Genomic DNA, 11,810 nt, shown 5'->3' with positions numbered 1-11,810 from the left:
AGTTAATTGTTCAACGTTAAATTGCCTAAGTACTTGTATAAAAACCTATCTATTGAGTGTTGTAGCAGTATTGCAGTAAGTGTGATTTCGCAGCAGACACAATTCTGTCAGTTCACAATCGCAATATAATGGTAGAACAAAAATATTCGGAAGTAAAGATGTGAGAAGGACACTGTTACACTGAAAACCTGGCGAATGGTTTTTTATTTGCCAATTAAAAATAATTTGAACACCAGATGGGATTGGTTACAGGAACTTAAAACAAGGGGGATATTTTAAAAACCATTTAGGAAATGTATACTGTATGACGCAAAACTAACTACTGATGGCCTGAGTACCCATCCGGAAAAAGCAGCGCGATGCACTGAAACTTTACCTTTGTTTACCTTTAAAGAGGTTAATTGAGTTAGTGGCATTAAGTGTGCGGGGACCAGGTTACAAGATGTGATCAAGACAGCAGAGATCTGGTAAGAGTTAGGGTGAACCAATGCTAATCTCATTGATCCAGTTCATCCAATAAAAACAGGTGGATTTGCACTTCCTTGTCTAAGAGAAGGTGGGTGCGATGGCACGTGTTTGGTTTGACTTTGTGGACTCGTATACCTTTCTGAACATTGCAAAGGAAAAGTTCAAGGGTAAGCTAAAAGACAAGCATCTTTATTATCAGCTTAATTCAACAAAGATTTATAGAATTCATGTTTTATTTTCCAAATTTAAGTGTCGAGTGTATTTGAATACCAGAAGAGATATGTGGATATTTTTGACAAAAACAGATGCCATTTTTATGATTACATTATTATTATTCAAAGAAAACGTTTTAAACATTCAAACATTGTCAGTCAATCAAATGAATCAGTGAATCAAATATTTCAGTTGAAAATGATTCGAAGTAAAAGAACGATCATCCCATTTCGACAAAATGCTTACAAAATTACAATTAATGGATCAGGCATTCTTGAAAAAAATCAATTAATTTTCATCGTATGTAACTCAAATGTGAACAAGACCTTCGGATTTGTAATATAAAAATAGAAACACCTACACTAGTTGTTAATTCTGCTTGTTTACTTACTGAATTAATCACACATTTATTCAAACAACACATGAAATTGAAAACCATGCCACCCCCGCATGCATGTAGGTCTGAAGTTAATACTAGAAAAACATACTTAATTTTTGTCAATTTAGATTAACTAAGGTCCTAAGTACCTTTTTACGTCCACTATCATTTATCTACTAATTTCATATTGTTATAAGTTTATAAGCAGGATAGTTGCAATTAAGAAACATTTTTAGTCACTCAGCTGTTTTCATTCAAACATCGCAGTGGAGATTGTATTTGCAGGTATATGCGGCGTTGTTTGGTAAGCGTGTTTCTTATACGAGTTACTGCAAGCGTTCACAGAGCGTTGCAGATGGCAGTCACGGCCCAGTGCGCGGGTTCCACGACTGATGCACTCTCCTACCCCTGCCTTAGGCGTGCAGGACGCTAACTGACCACTCCCTCTTGCTTATCCGTTTTGCTCGAACTACAGTTGGAATGTTTTGTCATCAAACAAACTTAAGTTAAGTAGGGGTCGACCGAGTCCGGGGGTGACCGCAAATCACGTGGTACTTCATGCTTGATTCGGTCCTAATCAGATTGAGCGGTGCGGCAGGCCTGTCCCGCTTTAGTGGTTAAAACAATTTTAATGTGATAGAATTACAAAACCAGTCGGAAAGCGTGACGCAGTCCGGGTTACGTAATACTACTAGTAGAGCGTATCAAATTTTTGATTTCCCCCCAGGTAGTTGGCCGTTCGTACGTATATAAGCTGAATGACAAGTTTAAAAAGTCAGCAACAGGGAAGTTATAGTTTTCTTTTTCAACCGGCAAAAGAATTCATAGCAAGATGGAAATTAACATATTTTCATTATTAATATTTAATGGTATCTTGATCAAAAGCACATTTTCTTTGCCTTCCATACATAATAATAAGAAAAGTGTGGCCGTAGTCCAAGGAGGCGCTCATATCAACAGTAAGAGTAAGTATCAAACTTAAAAACGTTCAAAGAGGTTTATTACCAGTGAATTTTGAAGTTATGTAGTTCGATTATCTTTTGAATAGTTTATCCCAATTCATTATCACTATTAATTAAAAAGTAATTGTATAACAGTGACAGAGCTATAAATAGCTTATGGCCGATATTTTCATTTTGTGTACACTTTTTGAAAATCATATCATGACACGTAATTGATTATTTACAGCTAGGAAATATAGCGCCTTTTTGTTCCACACAATGAAAACTTCAGCAAGTGACTCACAGAAAAAGGCGAGACTCTTAGCAATTTTAAAAGACCTGACGGTAATACAGGACTCGGAAGCGAGCCCCACCCCATTTCGGCGTACGAAACCAGAGAAAAAACAATTGCCACTGGGTGAAATCATGAAAAGCTTGATATCGAAGAAAAACACTGATAAGAAAAACAACTCAAGAAAAAGAAGTAGGAGTGCAGTGATTAATATAAAACTTGGGCGATATCGGCGTTCCGAAGACTCCCCCGTTCCTGCGGCGCCATGCCCCAGGGGTTTCTTTTACGCTGGCTGTAGCCTAGGCAAAGACGTCCTTCCAATCATGCCGTAGGAAATATGAATATGTCGACTTGAAGATTACCCTTAGAGACGGAATAACAGCCAATTATGCCGTGACCCTCTTGAAAAATAAGACCGCGTGCAACACGTTAAGGGACATGACTGCCATTTAAAGTAGCGGTTGCATTTATCTTGGAGATTGTCGAGCACGGCACGCAAATTGGTAATTTATCCATGTTGTTTCCGGCCAGGAATCACCAAAAGACATTCCAAGGATTTAAGGTCGTTGCCTCACCTACACAGTGTGATTCAAATATGTTATTTCTGAGTGACAATTTTTACATATTAAATGGATCTCATTTCTGTTTTTTTTTCTTGATAATCAGTTATCTCTATTTTCATATTTATTAATGCCCCAGGGGGTCGCATGTTTTTACCTTATTAGACTGATGATTAAGTTGTCATTTCATATCTCAAAGACTGTATAACAAGCTCTTCATTCAGTCTGTTTGAATATTAAAATAGGAAGACTAGCAGCTACAAAAACCAAAACCAATTTCTTAATTTGTGCATTGAGTCGAGACATCAGTATAACACTATTTACATGTACATGTCACAAATGATATTCCCTTTTTTGTTTTGTTTTTGTTAATAGTGCAAGTTCAGCGTGTTACCTCTATAAACGTGGATAGTTGGTATTAAAAGTGATAGGATGGAGACATGAACTAGAAATCATTGCTATGAAAATTCTTATTGTTAGACATTTAATTTATTTGTGGTACTGCTGTGTATAATCCGATTTGTAAATAAAGTGCATAATTACTGTACTTTATAAAGGAGTGCTTGTTGATTTATTTTTGACTGGGATTAAAGTTGTCGTGGGGTTATTATTGACGACACTCCTCTTGTCATTTTATCTTGGTGGCCCAGAAATAGAGCAATGCTTTGATATCCAAGAAAAAAAATGAATATTAGGCGATAACTTCTCTCTTTACAATAAAAACTCACTGTGATGAGCACCGCACTTGAAATTTTTGCAAAACAATTTATTCTTCTAACCGGAATGAAATAAAGTCTGTGACCAAAAGCTCGTCTAATTAGAATACTATAATAGAATGTTTTCTTCTGGGTATTGATGTAGTAAAGACAAACACCAATTGAATGCTGTACTTCTGATATGGTTTCTGAAATCATAAGAAAAATTTTGCAAAATAAGATTTTCCGCGAATACACAAGAATCACAAAATAAGTGTATTTCTAGTGCTTACTGATCGTCATTCCACCCCATCAAGTTCCATAATCAAAACACTCTTTAAAAGTGTGTTCTAGACTTCTTTATTTTTGACTCAGACATAAACGAATAAAACGTTTTGCTTGCCCACAACTCGGACTATGTTGTTTGAAAATACGTAAATATGTATTCCTCTTTAAGGAGTGGAGGCCGAAACATGTAACGTCTATTGGCAAAATAAGCGTGATAACGACACTGACTTTATTGGTCTTTAATCATGTTTTTGTATCTCTTCCAAACCCAGGGGAAGGCATATTAAATAAGTGGAAAATTATTGTTTTCATTTCCCTGGAATGATTAACCAGTTGGAAATATTATGAAGAAATTAAAACCAGTGATTAGTGCGAGGCATTTCAAAAAATCTTTGTAAGTACATGGATTATAAGGTTTATATTTGAAAGTAAGGAAAGGGAAGTACCATTGAAAGATACGCCAAAACAAATATATTCATATTCCCCTTGTTTTAAGTGCATTTTTTACGCCAAAAGCATTACAAAACAAGCAGAGGTTTGCGGTGAATCGAAGTAACGACAAATGGACCCATTATGGATTTAAAGCGAATCAAATGGTTTTGAAACCTCTGATTTGTTCCAGGGGATATTATCAAAAAATGCTTATAAAACGCAGCATAATTGTCCTCATAACTGGTCCAAAGTGTGATTGCTTTGAACTTAGTAGCCGGCTAACAAGACAGCAAGCTAATAAATTTGGCTTTTGGAAAAACAGACTACTGACTAAACCCGTGTTAAGGCGATATGAGAAAAACATTTTCTTCATTCTAGTTACTTAGAATAGAAATTCTAACCAGTCTTTGCGGTAAATTACGAAAAAAAAGACGTTGCCAACTAGTATTGCTGAAACCAGTAAATAAGGAGCTACCTGTAGATTACAAAAACTTCTCCACAAGAGGCGCTTCCTCTTTGTCACAACGTGATACCAATAATTTCATTAGGAAACGTAGTTTGATATTGGACATTCTGATTTTACTCTTCGTTAAAAAATTATCGACAAGGGTTTTGTCTTATATTTCCTCCTCTCTCTCTCTCTCATTTGCCCATTCCCCTGCTTAGTGGCGCCCTCTACGCGCGCTGTCGTTTTTCACGTGGCAGATCATATGCCAAATGAGTTGCTTGCGTTGCAGAGCAAAATATGTTTTTGCTGTTTAATTGATTTTATTGTAGACTAGGAAAACGTTTTAGAGTCACCTGTAAGAATGGTTGAGAAATGAAAGTTTGTGAGTATATGTAACTTGATTTGATTTTTATAATTATACACTAGTATTTATCTATACTACTGTATTCCTTTGTTCATTCAAGAAATTCCTTGTGTATTTACCTTGATTATGTAATTTAACTTCTTTGTATTATTATTTGATTAACTTCATTGTTGTAAATCTTCTGTATTTGTCTTTATATATTTTTAGTTCACCATACAGGCAGTCAATAAACGACTACTCCCACCATTCTAAGTCAGTTGTTTAACAGGTGTACTTTATACTGTTATTAAACACTAATGTCTCTAGTCTAATGCAGAAAAATGCATTCCTAATTGCATACAAATAATAAAAGATTTTCTTAAAATGTCCCCCTTAGCAACGTAAGGCAATTTTTCGATTTTTAAAGTCAATACTGTTTTTTTCCAAAGCATATTAAGAATACAAAAGGTTTTTGCATTAAAGGGAAATTATTAGATATTTGCAGCAAACACATTAACAGACTCTATATACGTTTACTTATCCATGTACTTGTTCTTATCAATATCCTAGTACCCACAGAGTGGCGGCAGATACATGTACACGCGTGTGCGTGTGTCAATAATTTTCCAAGCAGCATTTTGAAATTGTACATCCTGTTTGTATATAATTGCATGAAAATGTAATCACCATAAATCACTCAAATAAGTGCTATAATTAGGCTTGTGGTTTCTCACTTCTCCCAATCAAGGGAAATATTCATGATGAAGATTCATGACTTTTAAACCTCAACGCTCGGTAATAGCAGCCTGTTTGCATCACTTTCTAACCAACTGGGCGGATTTTTTCTAACCACCGATTTGTTTTGTTTATCTTACTTGTTTTTTATCAGTCGCTAGTTTTGTGTTGGCAGTTTGAATGGCAGGTATATTAAAACGCAGGCGTGTGCGCGCGGCGGACAGTCATTCTCTTGCACAACAATCGACAAGGTTGAAGATGGGAAGGAGATTTGTGACGATGAACACCTTACGTCTACTACTGCCATGGGTCACACTCCTGTGTCTGTACACCACAGGTACGTCTGCAGGTTTATGTTGGGACCTAGCAGACGATTTGCCAGCAGAAGACCAAGCAGCTTGCAAAGAACTGTTTTTATTAAGGGCTTTGAAGATGCAAAATGAGAGGACATCTTTATTTCGGCCAGCAAAACAAATTGGATCTCCCTTAGGAATCAGTGTGCTGGGAAAGCTTAGGAATGTGGGTAAGACGCTGCAGGACTCTTCAAATTGCACACTAATCTAGATTGAACTTTGTTCCGTTTGTTGGATCTAGGTTTGATCTAGGTTTGTTAAATCCTAGGTAGATTGTTTTAAACATGCCTCGTGAGTATAAATCTAGGTGAGGCGTGGCACTACAATTTAATGCAATATGCTAAATATGTACGTTTATTTTGAGAGCTGCTTCATAAGTAATTATTATTTTCTATTTTGCCTCTTATAAGCTCTACAAACATAAGTAATAGGTTATTAAATCATAAATTGTTTAATGCATTTTCTCTTAAAACTTTTCTTAAATCAATATATTTAAAAGCATAAAAGAAAGTAGCAATAAAAGAAGATGAGATAAGATCTGGTTTTCTTGGCAATCCAGCAATTTTCCCTTAATGACAATATTAACTTTTTATAATACCCTGTGTTCTGAAACAACAAGGGGCAGATTTCTAAGACAATCAGTTCACTTTCATAATGGAGACTGGTTAACTTCTCTCGTAACGGAAATAAATATAAATTTGGAATAAAAAACGGGGTTTTAGATCTTGAGTTAAAATAAAACATCAGAAGGTTATTGGAAGAGTGGTGAACTTCTATTCTAGTGAACATTGACGGTGTTCGCAGTATTAAACTCCAAACACTCATGCGTTCTTTAGTCAGATTTGTGCAAATGTTACACAAAGTTAATCTTCCGGTCCAATAATAGCTCGAGTCTGTGGAAGTCAGCAAAAGCCCTCATACTCGCCAAACACCTGATACATATACCAATGGAATGTTGGAAATGTGTCTAGATTTTGTAGAAGCATTATATCTGTAGACAAAATGATCTGTTAAGTTTACAATAGCCTTGTAAGCACAATCCACACATATTCATTTGTCTTCATTTGGGGGGCACAGTCTAAGTTTTCGGCATAGACAGGTGTAACAGGAATGGCAGTCCGCTAGGAACTGTAGTCCGTTCACCATTACTTTGTACAGGTGGTATTCATCCCATAAACTATCTCCAATACTCCGACTAACCTGAACCTGTACTAATTATATGGGACCCCGGACTTCCATTCCTAGGACTACCATCCTGTCGCACCTGAATAAGCTCAAATGGGGTATCTCACAAATGGGACATTTTACTAACACAATTGCATACAAATAGCTATCTGTCGTAATTGTGATTATAAATGGAGTAATTAGCGTGGTTTTCAATAGATTTTACTCATTAATTTTAGAATATCAAAATCATGAATTTAGATATATAACGATGATGATGATGATGATGATGATATTAAATCACGAACGTATAGTGTGAGAGTCACTACTTAAAGTCACTGTTATGCTACACAAAACTGTTGGTAAATAGACATATAAGAATATAACACGCCACATCAAAAAATACTTGCGTGAGCAGCAAAATGTGTTAAGTATTTCAATATAGATCAATATAGTCAATATACATGAACAGAATTACCAGCTACACGAAAACAACTTTTTCTTAGAAATCATCAGTGTGTTTAAAAATTGAGAAGCAATATCTTAATGCATTAATATTATCTCTATTCTTGAAAATGACTTTATCGGTCAGTTAAATGAAAAAAGGAATACTGTTACTTCAAAATAATCAATTAAAAAAAATGCTGTCTTTTGCAAATACGAACATATCCTTAGTTATGCACACTACCTGAAAAAAAGTGCAACATACGCAGAGAAATCGAAACTCGCGATATGTGACATTCAGTTCTCTCTATAATGCATCAGCATCAGTGTTTGTCATGTATGGATTTTTAAATAAGCATTTGCTCTACGTACAGGCGATGTAGAGTATTTAGCACTTGTATATTTTACACATGATTTTTCTACTGGCCTCTCTCCAAACAACATGTTTTAATTCGTTAAATAAGCAAGTCACAATAGCTTAAATCTATTTTAATCAGAGTTTTAAGTCAATAAGTCAATTTGTCTTGCGATATTGGCTAGGGAACCGTTATTTATAATTGATTGAAATATACTCAGTATTATTTAGTATTAGATAGTACAAGTTTTACATGGGCATGCAAAAAAAAAAAAAAAAAAAAAATAGAGGATTTTTGTAAATATCATTGTGGTAAGGTGTGCCTTGAACGTTTTAACTGACTTAATCAGGTATATGACAGTAATAACATAAACTTCCTTCTTAATCTACAAATTATAACATCAGTTTGCGTGTGAGCAGTGCAAGATAAATTTAAACTTTATGGATCCTATGCTTTTCTGTACAGGCAAAACTGGGTTTATGAAAGATGACATTATGAGGTAAAGCCACTTAACCGTCGCTTTTCTGTCTGATTAAACACACCCATTTTGGTATCCAGTTGCAATAATACGTTTGTTAGTCACTAGGTATATGGGAACTAAGTACAGACACAGTCGCCCTTGATGGAGATGATATTTTACCGTACATTTATGGCTTATATAAGTGGTTTCATTTTCTACAGTAGACCTACTTAAAAAAAGTGCTACTGAAGTTTTGTTGAAAGGTGCAAACAACTATAATCAGATATTCATACAATTAGACATTTGAATGACAGAACAACAGAACAAACCAAATGAAAAATAAAGAATTCAATATTAAAAGACAAATACGCCCCTATAGGTTCCATTGTTATAAAAACAACGAGCAACATTTGTAGATTAGACATCAGCCTTGTAATTATACTCTAACCCATATTTTTTAGTTAATTGTGTATGTCAGCAAACCGATTGCCCAGCATCCATACCATGGCGTTTAATACGTCGTTAAGACAATTTGTGGGAATTACTCCCATAAAAAGGAATAATAATGAAACAATTATAGGAGAAGACAATCAATTCTACAAAACGTGCGTGGACCTGAGAAAAGACGCCAACCAGTGCTTTACTAAAACATTTATCACCTAGATGTATAAGGTTTATATTCCCTCGGGTTAGTATGTTAGAGATAGGCGGACACAGTACGCTTTTTCCTTTGTCTTCCTCTGGTGCGTGGCACTCGCCGAGTATTTGTTAGTTTTTCATTAAATGGCGGCCATTGCGGCCGACAGAAAACAAGACTGGCTTGCAGATAAATGCATCAGTTTGTTTTGTAGGAAAATGTACCTTTCAAGAGTTAACCGCAACCCCATGGTCTGTTATTTGCTTTTTTTCTTTTCTTTGCTTTCCTTTTTTTTTTTACAGAGGCGTTTTCCTTTCAAGGATTCTTGCTAACATGGCGTAAACAAGTTTCATACAATATGCCAGATACAGTATGTTTTTGCACTAGACTTAATTAAACCGCAGACAAGGGACCAATATTAAATGCTCTTGTTCAGTTTCAGGTGACAACTATAAAACACAAGATTCGCCATGGGCAAGACCCCCACCTCATATTCTAAGAGGGCCATCACAGCCTGAAAGCAAAAAGAGGGTGTTTTCTGCTGGGAAGTCCTTGTGCCGCACTGTGAATGGCAATTCCTGCAATTGGTTCAAATGACCCAATTAGAATATAGTTTATACAGGATTGGAGTGACAGACCCACGGTGGATGTCGTTAAAAGCCTTCCCTTTTAAGTATTATCTAATTCAAGGATCCTCAACATACAAGCCGCCTTTGGAGACAAGGAGATTAAACACAAACTATATGTAGCGAACAGTATATGTCTCAGTACTTGAAATATTTCTAATCAAGCAAGCCTCGGTAAAAAAAAAACAAACTTCTCCGTGATATCGGTCATGCTAAAAATGAAAGATGTTAGTCATCTTAAAAACTTTATCGAATTTGTTGTCATAGACAACGCGCAGTTCGTGCTCTAGCGCTACAAGCAGGCAAAATTCAGTATTGCGTTGGTAGTTTGCTGACTAGAGTAAACAGTTCTACTCGAACGTTGGCGATATTACATAGATAACTCAATCACGAACACCTCGAAAGTCTAATGTGTCTTCCCGTTAGAACACACTCCTCTACATGGTAAGGATATGGGACAAAATTTATGATGCTTTTACCAGCTTAGGCCCCTACTTGTAACGTTGGGCATTCAATACTTACATACTGATAGGCCTACACACGCACGCAAGCACACACACGCACTTCTTTGTTATTTTTATAGAATAAAGTTAATTAGGCTAGATGACAATAACTAACATCTACCGTTTGTGTAAAAAAATGATTTGAGAGAGGCTTGAGAATGTTTAAAGCATCAGAAACACGTAAAATGTGCCCGAAGTTAATTTATCAAAAGACTTTTTTAAAACAAAATGCAATAAATCATTCCTTATTCTATAAAGTCATTCGGATTGTACATTATGTCACATTGTAATATAATGATTTATTGCTATGTGTAATAGTAACCAAAACATTCCTCTTCAAATTTATTGAAAGGTATATCTCAAGAGACAATAACCTATCGTAGTGTCTTTAATATGTCTAATTTAACTGGAAGCAAGTTATAGAACACTTAAGTTATTCATTTGAGTGTGTAACTCATAATATCTTTATGATTTGATTTAGGAGACTTAACAGAAAAAGGTTGAGTGGAAATCCTATCAGTCAACTGCTATCAGTATATCATTAAGAAATATTGCAATATTTTCACCGAGGATAGCTCTATGAAATAAAAGCGTAATTATACTGAAAGCAATAATTGTAGTTTTATGAATGCAAGACTTGATAGTCTTACTTTTAAAACGTATCGTAACAAATCTATAAGCTCCCTATAAAGAAAGAAGGGGGGGATATTGATCCATCATTTTGTTTCAGAAATCTGAATCTTCTCTCTCTCTCTCTCTCTCTGGTCAAAGAGAGAGTGATAAATAGCAATTCTACTCTAGGGGAGACCGGGGCTAGTTGGACCCCGGGGCAAGTAGGCCCCCCATCAATTTATGAAAAAGTAACTACGGGATAAAAAATTTGATCATATCATTTTGTAAAGTGACTGTATCCAATAATACCAAGAAAGCGTCGGTCGTAAAAAGTTTTATTTAGGCGGTGAGTCTAAATGAAAGAATTCTGCAATTCTTAAAGTAACTTTATTAAAGAGATTTTAAAATCTATTTTCATTGGCTTTTGATCGAATATAGTAGGCCTATATGATAGGGCACCAAACTGAAGCTCATAGTTTCAAGGTTCATAGAAATGTATCATCGTTGTTCATTTTAGCACCAAAAATGGCTGCAATCCTTTAAAATAAAAAAGTTGGCCCCCTTGACTCGGGGCAAGTTGGACCCTCATTTAGACTATAGGCCTAATCCTTTGCGCACAAGAGAGCTATAGACCATTGTTAAAATAAATTCAATAGTTTGTTAAATAATTAGTTTAAGATTGAATTTGTAAGTTTTTTTAAACAAAAAATTATTATTCGTTTTTCATTCATTAAAAACCTGCTTTATACCATTATTAGTTTATTCTTCATTTAAAAAAAAGAAGTTTCACTAATAGATATTTTGTTTTCGTACAACACGTACAACGTAACGTACAGAAACCTCAAAATATCTGCCTCATTT

General features: G+C 35.3%; 1 protein-coding gene across 4 annotated transcripts; it reads left to right on the top strand.

Annotated features, from left to right (window-relative positions):
* Positions 1-151: 151 nt before the first annotated feature.
* Positions 152-11,760, top strand: LOC147764887 (uncharacterized). Of its 4 annotated transcripts, XR_015331911.1 has the most exons (4): positions 152-635; positions 1,980-2,025; positions 2,249-5,098; positions 9,645-11,677. XR_015331911.1 is itself a non-coding variant. In XM_087000860.1 (2 exons), the coding sequence occupies exons 1-2, from the start codon at positions 5,975-5,977 to the stop codon at positions 9,803-9,805; spliced, it is 498 nt and encodes a 165-aa protein (XP_086856986.1). In that variant the 5' UTR covers positions 5,113-5,974; the 3' UTR covers positions 9,806-11,664. The 4 variants fall into 4 exon arrangements, 1 of the variants encoding a protein (XP_086856986.1); XR_015331910.1 differs by lacking the exon at positions 152-635 and having other exon boundaries at positions 643-2,025; positions 9,651-11,677; XR_015331909.1 differs by lacking the exons at positions 152-635; positions 1,980-2,025; positions 2,249-5,098 and adding an exon at positions 5,105-6,317 and having other exon boundaries at positions 9,645-11,760.
* Positions 11,761-11,810: the final 50 nt, after the last annotated feature.

This window comes from Lingula anatina, chromosome 1 (assembly GCF_051362555.1).
Source record: "Lingula anatina isolate TDL-2025a chromosome 1, LinAna3.0, whole genome shotgun sequence".
Taxonomy (NCBI): Eukaryota; Metazoa; Brachiopoda; class Lingulata; order Lingulida; family Lingulidae; genus Lingula; species Lingula anatina.
Note: the sequence above shows the minus strand (reverse complement) of the source record. Positions and strands in the feature narration are given on the sequence as shown.